The sequence below is a fragment of the Lissotriton vulgaris genome, chromosome 3_1, assembly GCF_964263255.1.
Source record: "Lissotriton vulgaris chromosome 3_1, aLisVul1.2, whole genome shotgun sequence".
In the NCBI taxonomy this organism is placed as follows: Eukaryota; Metazoa; Chordata; class Amphibia; order Caudata; family Salamandridae; genus Lissotriton; species Lissotriton vulgaris.
Window position 1 is genome coordinate 1,721,674,723 of NC_141689.1, and position 17,585 is coordinate 1,721,692,307.

General features: G+C 45.0%; 1 protein-coding gene across 1 annotated transcript in view; it reads right to left on the reverse strand.

The window, feature by feature from the left end:
- LOC147728368 (bifunctional heparan sulfate N-deacetylase/N-sulfotransferase 3) overlaps positions 1 to 17,585 on the reverse strand; it is a 554,824-nt gene that overhangs the window by 58,124 nt on the left and 479,115 nt on the right. Inside the window, exon 12 of the mRNA XM_086963275.1 lies at positions 13,792 to 13,901. Within this exon, the coding sequence (XP_086819401.1) occupies positions 13,792 to 13,901 (110 nt within the window). The remainder of the gene's footprint in view (positions 1 to 13,791; positions 13,902 to 17,585) is intronic.

Consider the following 17,585-nt stretch of genomic DNA (forward strand, 5'->3'; position numbering starts at 1 on the left):
TTTTTTTCAGTCAATTCTTAAGGTTTTTCAATGCTATTTCTTAACTATAATGTCCCTGGAACCTTTTGTTTTTTAGTGAAATTTGAAGGTTTTTTAATACGAATTTCCTAACTGTAACATTTGTGACTGGGTATGTGAGTGGCTGATTGGGTTTGTGAGTGAGTATGTGAGTAGTTGTATGGGTCTGTGAGTGGGTGTGTGAGTGGCTGTATGGATCTGTAAGTGAGTGTGTGACTGGCTGTATGGGTGTGTGAGTTGCATGCTACTAAGGTGGATGGGCGGGCCAAATAGGTGATTTTGCACTTTTGCATACTATTCATCATTTAAAGTGAGAACCATGGACTCTAATCTCACCAGGAGAGGCCAAGAAAACCCCCACTTGTCACATTCATTACAGATTGCGCTCCGACAGATCAACCATGCATTCACCGTCACCAAGGATTTTAGATAGTTTTTCAATGTGCTACTGGCAATAAAACACACTTGCTTTGCCTTTGCCAAGCACAGGAAGCTAGGATCATTTGTCCTTTACAGAAGTGAAACTTCAACTGTGGCCTCTGATGCGTTTTTAGTGGCAAGTTCCTCTTGTTGAGGTTTAATTCCTGAGAAATTAGCTTCAGGACCAGAAAGGAACTTCACCTGCCGGTTTATTCAACGACAGTCCACAATTCTGCACAAAATGTCTACCCAACTGCCGTTCTTTCTGCTGGTTAATTAGTAAGTGCTACCTTACTGGGTAATTGTCTAGTCTGTATTCTACACTACAGCTGCATGATGGACCACAAGGAAATGTCTCCAGTGACCTTGTGTGAATTTTTCTCAATGTGATTGTTTCTCGCGCATCTTTATTCAGAAATCTGTGATAACATGAATCTTCCAATAGAGAAGACAAAGAGGTAAATCTCCACCAAACAAGGGTCCTTCCTCTTAACTATAAGAAGTAAGTGCTTATTTGTTTGGTGGAGATGTCCTCATATTCCTCTGCATCAAAAACGCATCACCAAAATTGACTGGAAACACCCTGGGGACCTCTTGTTAAGCTGTCTATCATCCTGGCAAAAGGCAGAAATACCTGTGCATACTACTAAGGTATATGGGCAGGGCCAAATGGACAGAGCTTCAAGTGATTTTCACATTTGCAGAGGAAGAACCATGGACTCTGCTCTCACCAGGAAAGGCCAAGAAAGAACCCACCGGTCACAGTCACTACAGATTAACTCTGATCGACTATGCTTTTACCTCTACAAAGGATTTCAGATCATTTTTGAATGTGAAATTGCCGAGAATTCACTCTTACTTTGCCTTCATCAAGCCCAGGAAGATAGGATAATTTTTCCTTTACAAAAGTGGAGCTTCAAAAGGGGCAACTGTTATGTTTATATTTGTAAGTGTTTCCTGTTTAGGTTTAATTTCTGTGAAATGAGCATCAGGACAGAAATGAACCTCAGCTGCTCCTTTATCCAACAAAAGTCCACAGTTTTGCACACATTTAAAGTGGGGAGGGGGCTGTACCTTTCCATTTTTCTTTAGGATTGTGAGCTGTTAGATAAATGAACTATGCTTATGACTTTGATGGTAGTGGAACTCTAGAACTCTGTAAAGTGATGTATGCAATATTCATTGTTTGAAGCTTGGCCTAAATGTTTGCCACTATATTCCAAGCTCTGATAATTTTCACCTGATTACTTGGAAGACTGCTTATTACCATGAACCGGAAAGCGGAGAGGGATTGGAGAAGATCTTATGATCCTGCCTTGAAAACCCTGTACTTTGCCAAACTTAAGTTCTATCATAGGGCAATATGCAGAACACGGGCCGCATTCTACGCTCAGGAATTTCTAGCCAGCACCAATCCATCTAAACTAATATTCAAGGTATTGAAAGACCTTATGAATAAAAGAGCTACCTCGGCAGAGATCTGCACTGACTCCCACTGCGAGAATTTGGCAACTTTCTTCTTGGAGAAAGTGCAGAAAATATACCGAGGATTTGACCTGTGTCGGCCGGAACCAGAGTTAGTTGACCCTAATCTCTTGGGGTATGAGACTTTGACTATCTTACCTGATCTGTCCACTGAGGCTTTTGACAAACTTAGCCTCAGCGTTAAATCAGGCTCTCCTCTGGACCCGCTGAAGCCAGCTCTTATTAGTACACTTTCCCCGCTGTGCCGAGCTCCTATACTAAATCTAATCAACATGTCGTTGTCAACTGGAACGGTTCCTTCTTCATGGAAGCAGGCGGTAGTCACCCCAATCTTAAAAAAGGCAAATTCCGACCCCCTTTTGCCAGAAAACTACTGGCCCATATCTTTATTGCCTTGGATGGCTAAAGTTACCGAAGCCCATGTTAACTTGATCCTGTCTGAGCACCTGGCTCGTAATCAGATATTGGACTCCAGCCAGAATGGCTTCCGGCCAGGTCACAGTACCGAGACCGCTTTGCTCTATATTATCGAGCATCTACGCCTGGTGCTTGACTCCGGACGTACGGCAGCGCTCCTGCTATTAGATCTGAGCGCTGCTTTCGATACTGTGTCCCACCATATACTGATTCAACGCTTAGAGGAAGCTGGAGTAGCAGGCACCGCTCTCCAGTGGTTTCGATCCTTTCTCTCAGATCGAACCTTTAAAGTGGCAATACCACTCTGCCAATCCACTATCCATCCCTTGGACCTGGGGGTCCCACAGGGCTCCTCGTTGAGCCCCACCTTGTTCAACCTCTATGTGAAACCGCTAGCTGCAGTCGTCAAACAGTGGGGTCTGACGGTGACCTCATATGCTGACGATACGCACCTGGCGGTGACACTTAGTGGAGACCCTGAAGTGGAGGCCCCCAGATTCCGAGTTGGACTTGTGGCAGTAGCGAGCTGGCTTCGTACCAATTGCCTACAGTTGAATGCCACCAAAACTGAGGTGTTGGTCTTGGGGAAACATGCTGAGCTATGGGGAAACCAATGGTGGCCTCCAGAGCTGGGCACTATTCCTATCCCAGCTTCCGGAGTGAAAAACCTAGGAATTTGGCTGGATCCCGCGCTCACCTTCACAGGCCACACGAAGAGGGTTGCAGCCACCTGTTACGGTATCTTGCGTGGCATAAGGCCGGTTTTGAAATACTTTGTCCCCCCCACCCGGCAGCTCGTGGTCCAGGCATCGATTTTATCCCGGCTGGACTACGGAAGTTCGCTGATGTTAGGGGTAAACCAGGCTGAGGCATCCAGGCTCCAAAGGGTTCAAAATGCCGAGGCGTGGGCCATTGTGCGTCTTCCCAGACATTATTCTGCTTCGGGTACCATCTCGGCCCTACATTGGCTACCGGTCAGACAGCGGATCAAGTTTAAGGCGCTCTGTCTGGCCTTTAAAATCATTAAACTTTTTTCGCCGCCGGCACTTGCCAACTTGCTCATTCCCTACATCCCTCCGAGATCACTAAGATCAGAGGCTCTTCATCTGGCAGTCTGCCCCCGTTTTAAACTTAGCAGAATGGGTGGCCGCTCCTACCGGGTGCTTGCAGCGGGGTTGTGGAACTCGCTCCCGGTGCACATCCGAGCTCTGAATGATTTGTCCACCTTCAGGCGTGCTATTAAAACTTTCCTGTTCCCCGATTCCGAGTAGCCGCCCCCCTTTTCTTTCTCCTTTGTGTGTTATGTTATAGTACCTGTCTAAGCGCCAGGACGCCCCTTGGCTGGGGCAGCTGTGCGCTATAAAAATAATATTAACATAACATAACATAACAATACAATACCCAAATTAATGTAATATCTGTCTGGGTCTATCATTTAGTCTTGTTGGTTCTTCCATTGAAAGTGTGCTATTTTCCAATGATTTAAATGCGTTGTAAGGAGAATTAGCAAGCTTTTACGGAATATCAAGTTCTGCTTTTTTTATTCAGTGTCGCCATAGAAGAACTTCGGGTTTGCATAATTCTAGTCTGACTTTACTTCTTTAGGAGGTTGGGTCTACCTATTGCAGTTCTTTATTTCTACAGCATTGTTTTGAGAGTGATGTACTTAACCCCTTCGCTGCTGATGACGAGCTCAGCTCGTCATCAGCTACGGTGGTCGTGTGCGGGTGACGAGCTGAGCTCGTCATGTAACGCGGCTTTTAGAAAAAAGCCGCACAGCGGAAAAATAACCGCTGCAGCGATGCGGTTAAACCTGATTTCAAATTTGTAAGTTAGCTGTCAATTTATGGTATTGATTGGAGAGCTAACATTGTGTTTGGTCACCCTTAATTTCCACCCCTCCTATCGGCGGAGAAAGATGCATTAGAGGATCATTGCCTCAGTGGTAAATGGAAATGCTGCAGGTTGTCTAATCATAAAGGGCCCAGTACGGTTAGAGTTTTGAGTAGAGTAAGAGTACAGAAAATGTTTACCACGCATGCACTGCAACAACACTAAAAGAAATTATCCGTAAGTGATCTTTGACATACTTGTAGAACTTTAAGCTGGAAGTGATCGCTTTGACCCAGACTTTTACCATAGTGTAAGTGTTTTGTTAATTACTGCATGGGGAGATTAATCAGGACGGGGATGCCACTGTTAAGGACAGTGTGCACCTCTCTGTCTTGCACGGGGTAAAAACAGGAAGGGTCAGATTGGAAAGGTGGGCAGTCAGGCTTTGGGCCAGTGTCGGGTAACCAGGCGTCCGGGATTTGCCCGGACAGTTCTGGTTTTTCGCCAGCTGTCCCAGCATACTTGAGGAAATTAAGCTCATGTACCAGTTTTTAGAGAAGGCCGGCTGAAAACAGTTGGAGGTATCTTTTTATGTTTTGCAAAGCAGGGATAGTTTGCAGCTTTTATTAGAAAGCAATTCATTTTAACAGGCTTGCTACTGGCTCAAAAAATTGCATTTTATGTTCTTACTCAGTGGTCGAAGTGGGGAAAAAAAAGTCGGGGAACTGTGGATGGAGAATCAGGGGGCGGGAATAACCGAAGATTGAATCAGTGGGCGGAGTCAGGGGTGTGGCTAGAAATAGCAAAACATACCAATTTTTAGTACTTTTAGCATTTCACTGACCAGTTACAGCTTATAACGTTATTTAATTACAACAATGGATAAACATGTTTATTTGATATTTAATTCCGGAAAAAGCAAACACTCATAGGGAATACAAGTTTATGTAAAGCGTGTGAAATATAAGCAGGAACAACATGTTACCTAAATGCTTTTACTCTCATTGTTCAGAAATCCATGATTATTTTTTGTCTCAAACATTGAGGTCATGAATACAGGGCTCCTCCTGTACACATGTGTTAAGCAGGGCTCAGAAGAGAAAGGGACTCTTCAGGAGAATCTAAACTCACGGAAACCCTCAAAGGCTCCTTTATATTCATGTCAGCCAGCTAGCTGCTCAATCAAAATATAGCAAAAAGAACAACTGGTGGACAGAATGCAGAACAATATCGTACATTCACCCCAGTACAGAGATCTGGGCCTAAATCCATTGTTTCTTTGCTCACCATGCCATTCCAGTTTAGACCCAGCCATATGCAAATCAGTCTTTATCCTGCACCCAATGGCAACAGTCCAGCCCGAACTGCCAGGACAGGTCTTCCCTGGACTGGAAACAAGCATCCTAGGACCGGTTTCGGGCTTTCAGCCCTCGTCAGCCAGGATAGCTTGATTCCAGTGGCATGGAGAGCACGGGACTCATGTCTGAGCATACCTGTCCCACTCGGGTGACAAATGCTTAAAGAACAATTGATGGACAGAATGCAGAACAATGTCATACATTCACCCCAGTTCAGAGATCTGGGCTTAAATCCATTGGTTTTTGCTCACCATGCCATTTCAGTTTGGACCCAGCCATATGCAAATCAGTCTAGATTCTGCGCCCAATGGGAACAGTCCAGCCCGAACTGCCAGGACATATGTATTCAAGTGTCCTTTCATTCGAGAAGTGAACACAAAGCAGCACCCACTGAACTATGCACATAACATATTACTCTTTGATATGCATGGTACATGTTCTTAGCAGCAGGCATATTACCCCTCTGCACTACCTTGGATGAGTAAAACAGCCACTAGACAAAACATGCTCCCATCTCTCTCCAGCAGGTACATTGATCACCAAAGTTATCTTGGCACTTGTATTGTTGACCGAAACCTGCTGAATATACAAAGAACTTTGCAGTGTTTTTAAATCTCCTACACTTGTACAAAACCGGTCCCCCCAAACTAAACTGGCCCCCTACCCTTCAAGTCGCCCTGGGAAACGCCTGCTCCTGCCCTTTCACTGCTCCTGTCCAGTCAGTACTCCTGCTCCTGATCGATCAACACTCCTGCTTCATCAATTCCCCTGCCCCCTCCCTTCTCCTGGCCCGTCACTTCTCCTACTTGTCACTGCTCCGGCCCTGTTCACTGCTCCTGACCTGTTCACTGCTCCTGACCTGTTCATTGCTCCTGACCTGTTCACTGCTCCTGACCTGTTACCAGCTCCTGCCCTGTTCACCGCTCCTGTCCATTCACCGCTCGTGCCCGGTCACTGCTCCTGCTCATGCCTAATCACTGCTTCTGCCCCGTCACCTCTCCTGCCCCATCACCACTCCTACCCGGTCACCTCTCCTGCCCGTCACGTCACCTGCCCGTCACTTCTCCTGCCCGGTCACTTCTCCTGCCTGGTCACCTCTCCTCTCCTGTCATGTCACCTGCCCGTCACTTCTTCTGCCCGGTCACTTCTCCTGCTTGGTCACTTCTCCTGCCTGGTCACTTCTCCTGCCCTGTTGCCTCTCCTGCCCTGTTGCCTTTCCTGCCCTGTTGCCTCCCCTTCCCCGTCACTTCCCCTGTCCCAGTCACTTCTCCTGTCCCGTCACTTCTCCTTCTCATGTCCCGTCACTTCTCCTGTCCCGTCACTTCTCCTATCCCTTCACTTTTCCTGCACTGTCACTTCTGCCCTGTTCACTGCTCCTGCCCCATTCACTGCTCCTGCCCCGTTCACTGCTCCTGCCCCGTTCACTGCTCTTGCCTGGTTACCACTCCTGCTCATGCCTAATCACCGCTCCTGCCCCATTACTTCTACTGCTTCATCACTTCTCCTGCCCCGTCACCTCTCCTGCCCCGTCACCTCTCCTGCCTGTCACCTCCCCTGCCCCGTCATCTCTCCTGCCCCGTCACCTCTCCTGTCCCATCATCTCTCCTGCCCCGTCATCTCTCCTGCCCCGTCACCTCTCCTGCCCCGTCACTTCTCCTTCCCCATCACTTCTCCTGCCCGTCACTTCTCCTGCCCGGTCACCTCTCCTGTCCAGTTACCTCTCCTGCCCAGTCACCTCTCCTTTCCTGTTGCCTCTCCTGCCCCATCATTGCTCCTGACCCATCACATTTCCTGCCTCGTCACATTTCCTACCCCGTCACTTTTCCAGCCCCATCACTTTTCCTGCCCCGTCACTTCTCCTGCCTGTTTACTGCTCCAACCCGTTCACTGCTCCTGCCCGTTCACTGCTCCTGTCCGGTCAGCACTCCTGCCCGATCACCGCTCCTGTCCCATCACGTCACCTCTCCTGCCATAGTACCTCTCCTTTCCTGTCGCTCCTGTCGCCTCTTCTGTCTGGTCACTGCTCCTGCCCAATTCACTCTATGTACAACATTAACAAATTACACAAGGTGTCAAGTTCCCCACGTACTCTGTCTGGGAAAAGCTCCTCTGTAATCACCAACTCCGATCTCACTGGCACTTGATATGCTAAGGGCGGACGCATTGTCATTCGAAAGGGGGTAATCAGCCTCAATCGGAATGACAATGGGCCTGCCCTCGGTCTGTGGGAGCTCAGGGGGGCAGGGGCTGCTGCAGCCTCTGGAGTTCACAGAGAAGTGCGAGCAGCTCCTGGAATCTAATAAAAAAAGTTATTGTTTTTAAGTCGGTCTATTCTTACCGTCCCGGGATGCTTTTTTGAAAGTAAGAAGTAGGGGAATGGACTGAAATAATTTTTAGAAGTAGGGGCACGCCATGCCCTTCCGTTCCCGCCCAATTCTACCACTGTTCTTACTGCCTCTTCTGCAATTCTCTGCTAAGGAGCACTGTCATTCCGTGCGCTGGGTTGAAGTAAAATTGTAGCCCTTCTTCTATTTTTGTGAAATGTCCCGGTTTTTAGCATTAAAATTCTGGTCACCCTAGGCCAGTGCCTCAGGGTGTTCTGTGCGCCGGTTTTTAGGGAATCTGGAAACCGGCCGACAGAAACGTAATGTCTTCCCAGGTCCCTGTCGGACCACTACAAAGTGTCACCAGTATCATGGGCACTCTCCTGCCATGCTGTCACACTGAGGCTGGGGGCCCTTGTCTTGTTCTGGACCTCAGGGCATTCTCACCTCGGCCCCCTGCCTCTTGTGGACGGCCCGGCCCAGAAGCAGTGTCAATCCCCGCTAGGCCATCACTTTCAGGCCATGGTGGGAATGGAGAGGGTGGGAGTATGCAGGGGCCTCGCCGGGGAGGGGGGCATTCTCACCTAGGCCCCCCTGAAGTACTAGCATCAGCTGTGAGCTTTTCTTGACCCCCTTTCCCTGCCAGGTCATACCCTGAGGCTATAATGGGATGGGGAGGGGGTAGTAAGAGAAGTAGCCTCTTAGGGGCCAGGTGTTGTCACCTCGGTCCCTGTGTCTTTTAACCTTTAGAGGAGGGGTGGGGGAGAGCTTGCAAAGGTCTCGCTGTTAGGTCACCTCTACCAGAGGAAAAAAAAACACAAAGGATTTAGCATTATGGTTTCAGAGTAGCGGACGTTGGAATTGGAGAGGTACAGTTGAGTTCTGGCATTAACTCAACATCCAGTGAAGCTGGGCAAAATTGCTTATTCTCAATAACTAAAATAAAAATAAATTGAATTTGTGCGTTGTAGCTGGTACCCATGGTAACTGCTCCAATGCCTTTGGACCGCAGTCCATGCTATATAAAGCTACAAAAAAATATACTAACCATTTGGGAAAGTGGGCCACTTTTTTGAACTGCCCGGGCCTAACTGTGACCCCAATCCGTCCCTGGACATAGGTCATGCCAGGTTCTCACATTAAGTCGGTTGATGTCGTTTTTCCAAGTGGTGCATCTGTTCGCCACCGAGTGATCTATAGATAACAGCGCAAAGGACACGGCTTCCAGTGGGGAGGACACGCAAGCGAGCAGACCGCCCGCAGAGACGGAATCAGAAGAATACGGGGAGTTACGTCTTTACCATCCACCTGCCCCGGCTGTCGCATCAGGAAACCCACTGATTCACCACACGGGCAGCATTACTCTTCAAAAGGCCAGGACGCCGCGGGTAGACGGCAGCAGGAGAACAAAGGCTGGTGGAGACGAGGCCGCTTCCACAGCGAGGCTTATAAATAAGGAATGCGCTCGCGCTGAAGGCAGCCGCGCGCGCACGCCCGCCACCTCCCTCCCTCGCTGGTCAAGTGGCTGTAAACGCAGGGGCGCTGACGCGTCCCCCGGCTATTCTTGCTAGTGCATGATAGAGAAGACGCGCTCTTTGACAGTGACATTTCTGTGGCTGGATGTTTCCAGCAGTGATTTGTTGCAAGTGAATCGACTGCGGCCCTCGGCTGAGCCCGCAGGTTTTGCTGTGTGCAGAAAGCCTTGTAAAGAGGGAGAGCGGTAGCACATAGATCACCTCTATCTGTTGCCGAAGGCTCCATCCGGCCATGTTGTGTTTGTGCTGAGATTGGGGCTGAGCTACCGTGGCCGTTTGATCTATGCTCGTCTGAGAGAACTGCTCGCGCAGAGCAAACAGCGGCAGCGAAATGGAAAACAGCCTCGTAGTAAATCCAGCCACGTCTACAGGAATTCGATTTTAAGAGCGACTATATCATGACAGACTGACTGCGGCGGAAGCGAGTTCAGGAATTGTGTGCCTATCTTTGAAACAGGGCCGAGCTGCAAGAAGACACGGTGGACTAGATTACAAAAAAAAAAATAATAATGAACTAATGCAAAAATTAGCAATTTTTTGCACCATGGAGAAAAATGAACCAACCGGAATCTGTTCTATTTTTTGTTGTGTTAATGTAATAAGAAATTGAACTAACATAGTTGTCCCTGTTTTCAAAACGGGCAAAATCAATGTTCTCCTTTATCCTTTTCGTCATGAAGTCGCATAAAAAGTAAAATCGTTACAATTTTAAACAAAACCATTAAATCATCAGGTTTCATATATGCGAAACACTTAAATATACTAATGAAATATAGATTGGACCGCATCCAGTTTGCTCTATCCGCTATCACGAAAGAAGCGAAAACAGTAAAAAGGGGCATTTTCTCTGGTTTACCTCCACCCGTGAAAAGTTTATGTGATGTGGCCTAGTATTTGAAGGCACCCGAGTTGAGAATGCATAGGATGACCAAGGTCAGCCAAGAGGTAAAATAAATAGAGGAATGAAAGATAGAATGACTTGGAAGAAATTCTGAAAGGCACCCCACACAGTACACTATCTGCTGTGGGTTATCACATTGTAGCGCTCTAACCCTCGAATAGTCTGTTGTTTCTGTATATACAGAACGACCAGTTCTGTGCTTGCAGTGTTTAATTTGTGCTGGTGGTTGTAGGTGGTGGGCACTGGCACTCATATGACGGACAGGAACTTAGTTTTTAATATCTTAACTTGGCGCAAGACAAGAGAGAAAACGGCAGAAAATGGGAACAGAAGTAGAAATATAGGAAAACAGAAAGACATCAAGCACTGACGGGGCTAAAAGGTCTGGATGATTACGGCAAGTGCCCCTTCAGTCACTGGTGAGTAAGGGAACTGAATAAGTCATCATGTATGCACTCTGTCACTAATTCATGGCTCATGCATTCATTCGTTCACCCACTGACTAACTCATGCATTTACCCACTCATCAATTCACAATAAAACAGATACACAAAGTCAACAAGCCTGAGGAAGATAAATTAAAAAAGTAGAAAGTAGAAAAAAGAAAACATGCCACCACTTGAAGTTCATAAAAATATGCATGAGATATAAAAATAAAATAAAACACAGCAGCGGGTGAGCACCTTGCAACGATAATGTTCATAATGTATCATTATTTTAAATTGCAAACGTAGCTGCCACATTTAGTACCAACTTATTTCATCAGTTTGAATGGTAAGAACAAGGACATTCTGTTCGTAATGCCATTAAAAGATGGCACCTCAATAAACAGTGCAATAGGTGATCATTTCTGAATGTTAATTGTAAGTGCCTCTTCAGTCACTGGTGAGTTAGGGCACTCAATAAGTCACCATGCATGCATTCTGCGACTCACTCATGGCTCATGCATTCATTTGTTCACCTACTGACTATCTCATGCATTCACGCACTCATCCATCCAAAATAAAACAGACACACAAAGTCAATAAGCATAAAGGAGATAAAAAAAAAGAAAAGTAAAAAACAGAAAACATGCCACCACTTGAGGTATCAGAAATATGCCTGAGGCACAAAATTAAAACAAAACTTAGCAGCGGGCGGGCACCTTGCAACAATAATGTACATAATGTATCATTGTTTACTAGAGAAAACATAGCTGCAACATTTAGTAGCAACTTTGTTGCCTCCTTTGAATGGTAAGAACAAGGATATTGTGCATAAAGCCATTACAAGAAGGCAGCTCGGTAAACAGCGCAATGGGCGGTCATCTTTGAATGCTATAGTGTTTTTCTGTTGTTTTGATCCAAGGTGGCCAAATAATGCTTCTAAACATAATGGCCATCTTTGAATGGCAAAATAGTAATATACTATGTACAGTACCAGTCTGAGATTGCAAATTAGTTTAATAATAATGGCCGCACAGGATGCAGCATGGTGCAAACAAAATGAGCAAGCAACTTGTGAGTGGACTGATAGGACTGTCTAAGGAGCTTCAGGGGTACTCCAGAAAAATAGGCTCCAAAGAAATAAAAGAGGACATATAAAAAAAATAGTAAACCAAAGGACCTGCTTCTAGCTCAGAATATGAAGTGTATTCCTTTTTTCGGCGTTATGTGCAAATTTGATTAGGCAAAATTCTGGATGCGTTGGAGTCTTTTCTGTAGCTTGGCTGTGGTTCCGGCGTAGAGGGTGTTTCCGTAGTCCAGTCGGCTGGTGACGAGTGCCTGGGTGACCGTCTTCCTGGTTTCGGTCGGGATCCATCGGAAGATCTTGCGGAGCATGCGTAGGGTGTTGAAGCATGATGAGGAGACGGCGTTGACTTGTCTGGTCATCGAGAGGGAGGAGTCCAGGATGAAGCCCAGGTTGCGTGCATGGTCTGTTGGCTTGGGAGTGGCGCCCAGGGCGGGAGGCCACCAGGAGTCGTCCCAGGCGGAGGGCGATGGTCCCAGGACGAGGACTTCGGTCTTGTCTGAGTTCAGTTTCAGGCGTCTGTTCTTTATCCACTCGGCGATGTCTTTCATCCCTTCGTGTATGCTCGTTCTGGCGGTGGCGGGGTCTCTGGTGAGGAAGAGGATCAGTTGGGTGTCGTCGGCGTAGGAGATGATGTTGAGGTTGTGCTGGCGTGCGATGGCTGCAAGAGGTCTCATGTAGACGTTGAAGAGGGTGGGGCTGAGTAATGATCCTTGCGGTACGCCGCAGATGACTTCGGTGGCCTCGGATCGAAACGGGGGTAGGCGGACTCTCTGTGTTCTTCCATTGAGGAACGAGATGATCCACTCCAGTGCCTTCTCTTGGATACCGATGTTGCTGAGGCGTTGAACTAGGGTGCGGTGGCAGACAGTGTCGAACACTGCAGAGAGGTCCAGGAGGATGAGGGCCGCTGTTTCCCCGTTGTCAAGCAGGGTTCTGATGTCGTCGGTGGCTGCGAACAAAACATCTGTTCTCAAGTGTCCACTTTTGAGAACAATAGCCACAACAAAATGAAGTATTTTCTTATTTGCGTTGCGACTTTGCTTGGACGGATTGACATAAACAACGTCAACGTTTCGACTCTATATAGTCGTGCAGACTAATATGCATCTGTGACGAGTCTTCATCAGGACTGGGTGGGGGTTTGGAGAGCCTGAAAACACAAGGGAAGCTTGAACAGTGGCTTTAGTGGGTCCTATTCACAGGGATGTCAGCCAACACCCTCGTAAGGTAATCTTGAAGTGGGCAAATCTTATCTTATTATTAGGATTCTTCTTCACCAGCCGGTGAAATGGTTTAGGGTTGGTGCCGCTGTAGCGATCACTTGGAATACTTAACGGGCGACGTCAACATCCGTCTCTGCCTAGCAGTAAATGACCTAGTAAATTTATAAACTGAAACAACTCCAAAGAGTATAGTGTAGTTTAATGCTGTCCCAACAGGACAGTACAGCCTGCCATCACATCCTGGATACTGTAATATGGCCCTCACACAATATTTTGTTTGGTGTTTTAAAGCTTGGTAGAAAGAAGAGAAAACACCCCATTTGACCACTTAAATCAACAGCCACAACAGCCTGGAAAGGCTTCTGCTTAGGTGTTTGAAGGGGCAGTTAAGGGGAAGAGGTAAGTGGTGCACGCAATCTTCTACATTGCTCTTGTGATTGCCAACAAGTTTGTCCATACATGCCAGTAAGAGTTGCAATGATGATAACATATGACAACAGAAAACATGCTCTGAGACCACCAGCTTATTTTAAAAGGGTCACAGCGCTGCCGTTAGCTGATAATGAATTTCCATTTCTACTGACCTCAGTTGCCTTCAAAGCTGCCAAATGCCACTGGAAAGTGACAAATACACTTTAGACACATAAGAGCCCAGAGGAGACACCACACAGAGAGGTCACAATATTTGGAAGACGGTCACAGTAATTAGAAGATGATCATTTTATGAAGCTACTGAAATGTTTCATAACAGTACAGCCAACTTACGTAAGTGCTTCAGAGTAGTTATAGTGCGGCAAAACTCCCAGAAACCTTTGCACCTCATCCATGACTGTAGCAGGGTCTGTTCTCAGCAGCTGCCCGTCAACAATAAGCAACTGTGGATCAAAAAAGACACACAGTCTATGTGTATGGGAGACTGAATGATGTCTGTAGAAGACAGTTTGTTTGTGGCCGGTAAATTTGCAATAAACAAATGCAAGTATTCATTGTAATAAAAACAGCATGGATACATTGTGGTAGGGATGTTGACACTTTTCACCAATATGAGAAAAACAACGTGGACAACAAAACGGAACTTCTCAATGGAGGCAGAGTGGTTTTCATACCAGTGATTATTAATAATCCTTCATTCTATTACCAACTATTAGGTTTTCAAGCTTTTGTCTTACACATAATCTAAACTGTGTGCACCTTTTGAGGCGTGCCCAAGCCTGATTTGCAAATAGTTGTCACCGGTCTCTGGTGGCACAATGAGCAAAAGCCAATGTACTGCAAAGTTGGTAAAATAAATTTCAAGTTGGTAAGATTAATTCACTTATTCTATAATAAATGTCACAAGTAAAAACACAGCCCGTCGAAGCACACTTACTATAAATGTGAGACAACTACTGCCGAAGATGTCCAAGTCCAATAAAACCATCTAAATCTGATGATGACTTTATTAAAACACAAATACCCAAGACCTCTCTGTCTAAGTGCATTTGCACAGGAGTTTGCTTTTGTTCTCTCAAAAGAGCAATAGCAGCCTTCTTCTGATTGCACAACACTTTCTTGGTTACATTGTCTCTTACTGATCTCTGTTTGGTTTTTGTTCCTTCCACCCTTACCTACTCAGTGAAAAGCAAATAGATTTTTGTTGCCTCCTTTTATATTGAAATTCCGCAAATCAGAAAATGAGTAACATGCATTATCTCTTTGAGGTGCAAAAGCTTTATTTTTGTTTCCTTACTGAGACTTAGTTTTGTGCAGGATCACAATTTGTCCCTTTAATCTCCTTCTCTCCAACGGCTAGTTTATTATTCACGTTGATTGACCACATAAAGTGAGTGGAAACATTTACAATAGGTTTATATTTACCTAGCATATAAACGTTGTAGGTCTTCTCAGTTTACATCCTTAGATCTGTTTCCCTGTTCCTGGCAAGCACTGATTTTCTCCCTACAATACTGTCCTCAGGGTAGCAATCTGCATTTCACTGAACCACGAATTGATTAAAGAACAAATAACAATCGCTTGGTTTCATATCTCTATGGATTGATTGGGCCATGCTATCTGATATAAATATCGATTCTTTTAATTTGCATTTCTAGTCTCAATCCTGCCCTGCCCCATCCAACATGAATGTTCAAGTGGTTGATATGATTTTCTCTGTTAATCAATTTCCTTCCTCTGACCAATTGTTTTTCGCAAAAAAGTGTCAAACTATCCTTTAATTCAATTTTATTCCCCTTCAGTCAGGAGAAAATAATTGTGTTCCTCGTTTTCTCATTGATAAGTTTACGTTTCCCAAACCTGATGGAATCCTTTCATAGTGTACTAATGCTTCTTTATTCACTACAGGTCAACCTGTTCCATGGAAATCTGTAAAGATCAACCTCTGCTTCTGTGGTTCTTGCCACATTGCCAGGGTGGCAGCATGTATATCTGAATGTTTCTGGAGATATTCTCCCATCACTGCCAATTAATGCTTTTACAGGAATAGTCACCAGTCCTATAAGAAAAGTATGGATAACTCTGAATATGCAAACCATTTCCAATGGGGATGCATGCTAGGACACCAGGATTGGACTAGTGCTAAATGCTTTTTATTCTGGCATGGCTTGATGTATTTTGACTTGCCGCCTTTAGAAAGCTTCACTTCCTACAGATATAAAGGACCAAATTTATCAAGGTTTTGCGTCACCCTAGTGCCACACAAGGGGGCGCGAGGGCAATGCAAAACCTAAGTGCGATTTACAGACTACTTTCATGCAGCACAGGGAAGGAAGTAGCTTGCAGCATTGCATTTTGCATGAACATAAAAAAGATACTGCCCAATCTAACGTTCTCTGTTACTTTTCCGTAGTACACAAGCTATACACAAACAGCTATAGTGCTCCGTAATTTTGCTAAGAGAGAAAAAATAATGCTGGCTCAAATGGGAGAAGGGTTCTGACGCTGCGAATGGTGTAACATTATAGGCATAATATGTAAGATATGGTAGTTAATAGTCCTGTTGCTACATCTTCTGGGTAGCATTGTGAATGATTGCTGTAGTACACGACTCCAGTAGGAAAAGCACCGCATTCCTCAGTTTGTGAATGTATAGTCGTCAAGAGACTGTCTGGAAGCATATATATCTTGAAATGTCTAAGCACAGGGTTTCAAAAACCTTAAATGAAGCCGCTTAACAAGTGGTTAGTGTATAATGCTTGCATATTCACTATTTCCCTCTCAGCGTGTCCTCACATTCTCTAATGTAAACAAAAAACATGTCTTCGCTATCCAGAGCATATCCAATATCTTCCCAATATATGAGGATGCTTGACTATTCATGGATACATTATCCTACGGAGGCTTGCTTATTAAACAATACATAATTAAAAACCAAAAATATATTATAGTCTCACAATATCACAGGTGTCTCTAAATATAATTATATGCTGGGTCTGCTATTAAAAGTTAGACACCTAAATTATTTAGGGTCGCTCAAAGCTGGACCAGTCTCCCGAAAGTATTTGTATTTATTTATATAAATTAAGCACTGCATAGTCTACAATATCCTGTATTAAAAAAGAAGTTCCAGGGCTCTCTTCAGGAGGCCACTGCAGCTTGCTCCACATATTGCTGCTCATGCCATGCTACCAATGATAGTAACAACACAACTACTAACCCTCACACTCCTACAAGTGTGATATTGCAGACTATTTCACGCTCCCAAAGCTATAAGAATGGCTTGAGTGGTAGGTAATAGTAATTTTTAATTTATATATTAAATTAATAATTACCTGTTGCTGTGGTCACCTCTAAATTGGCCAGACAGTGCAACCCTGTGGCAAACTGTCACAAGCGCTGGTGTTGACAATTAAGTGCTGGAGCCAAGCACCAAAAACCACCAGCTCAAATTAAGCACTGAGACTATGCCTGTAACAAAGTGCAAGCAATACAATATGAAAATGATTCTCATTTTTATTATTTCTTAAATCCTCATCCTAAAACTGAAAAGAGCTGGTCTTCTATTAATTGCATTAGATCAACTCAGCCCTAAAGCCCATCCACTTCCCAGCTTCCCTTCACTGCCTCTTTGATTAACCCCAATTTCAGCACTTTATGCCTTTTAGACTTACCTGATCAAATATTTTCTGCCAAAAGGGATCTTTCAAAATGTACTTATCACGGGGAAACAAACCTCTTATTGAAAAGTTGCAAGAAAAGGGTAACCCGGAATCACTGGGATCTGGGTACTAATTAGTATGCAAAAGAAGGATCCCAGTGTACTAGAGATTTGAATTAACATAGGAAAGAAAACTTAAATCATAATAATTTATAGCAAAACTTCAAAGAGACGAAAGAAAAAATGAATTGCAACCAATGTTATTTAATCACATTGGAAAAGGTAATTATTTACATATATAACTTTGCATGAGAACCACTCATAATAACTCGCATAGGCGGTGCCCAAGGGGGGAAGTGCAAGGTAGTCAGTAAGATAAGTAGTTAGATAAGGTTTCCACATACCATGACTTTATTTTTGGGTAAGACCATGGAAAATTGCATCACAATTTGATTGTCACTCTTCA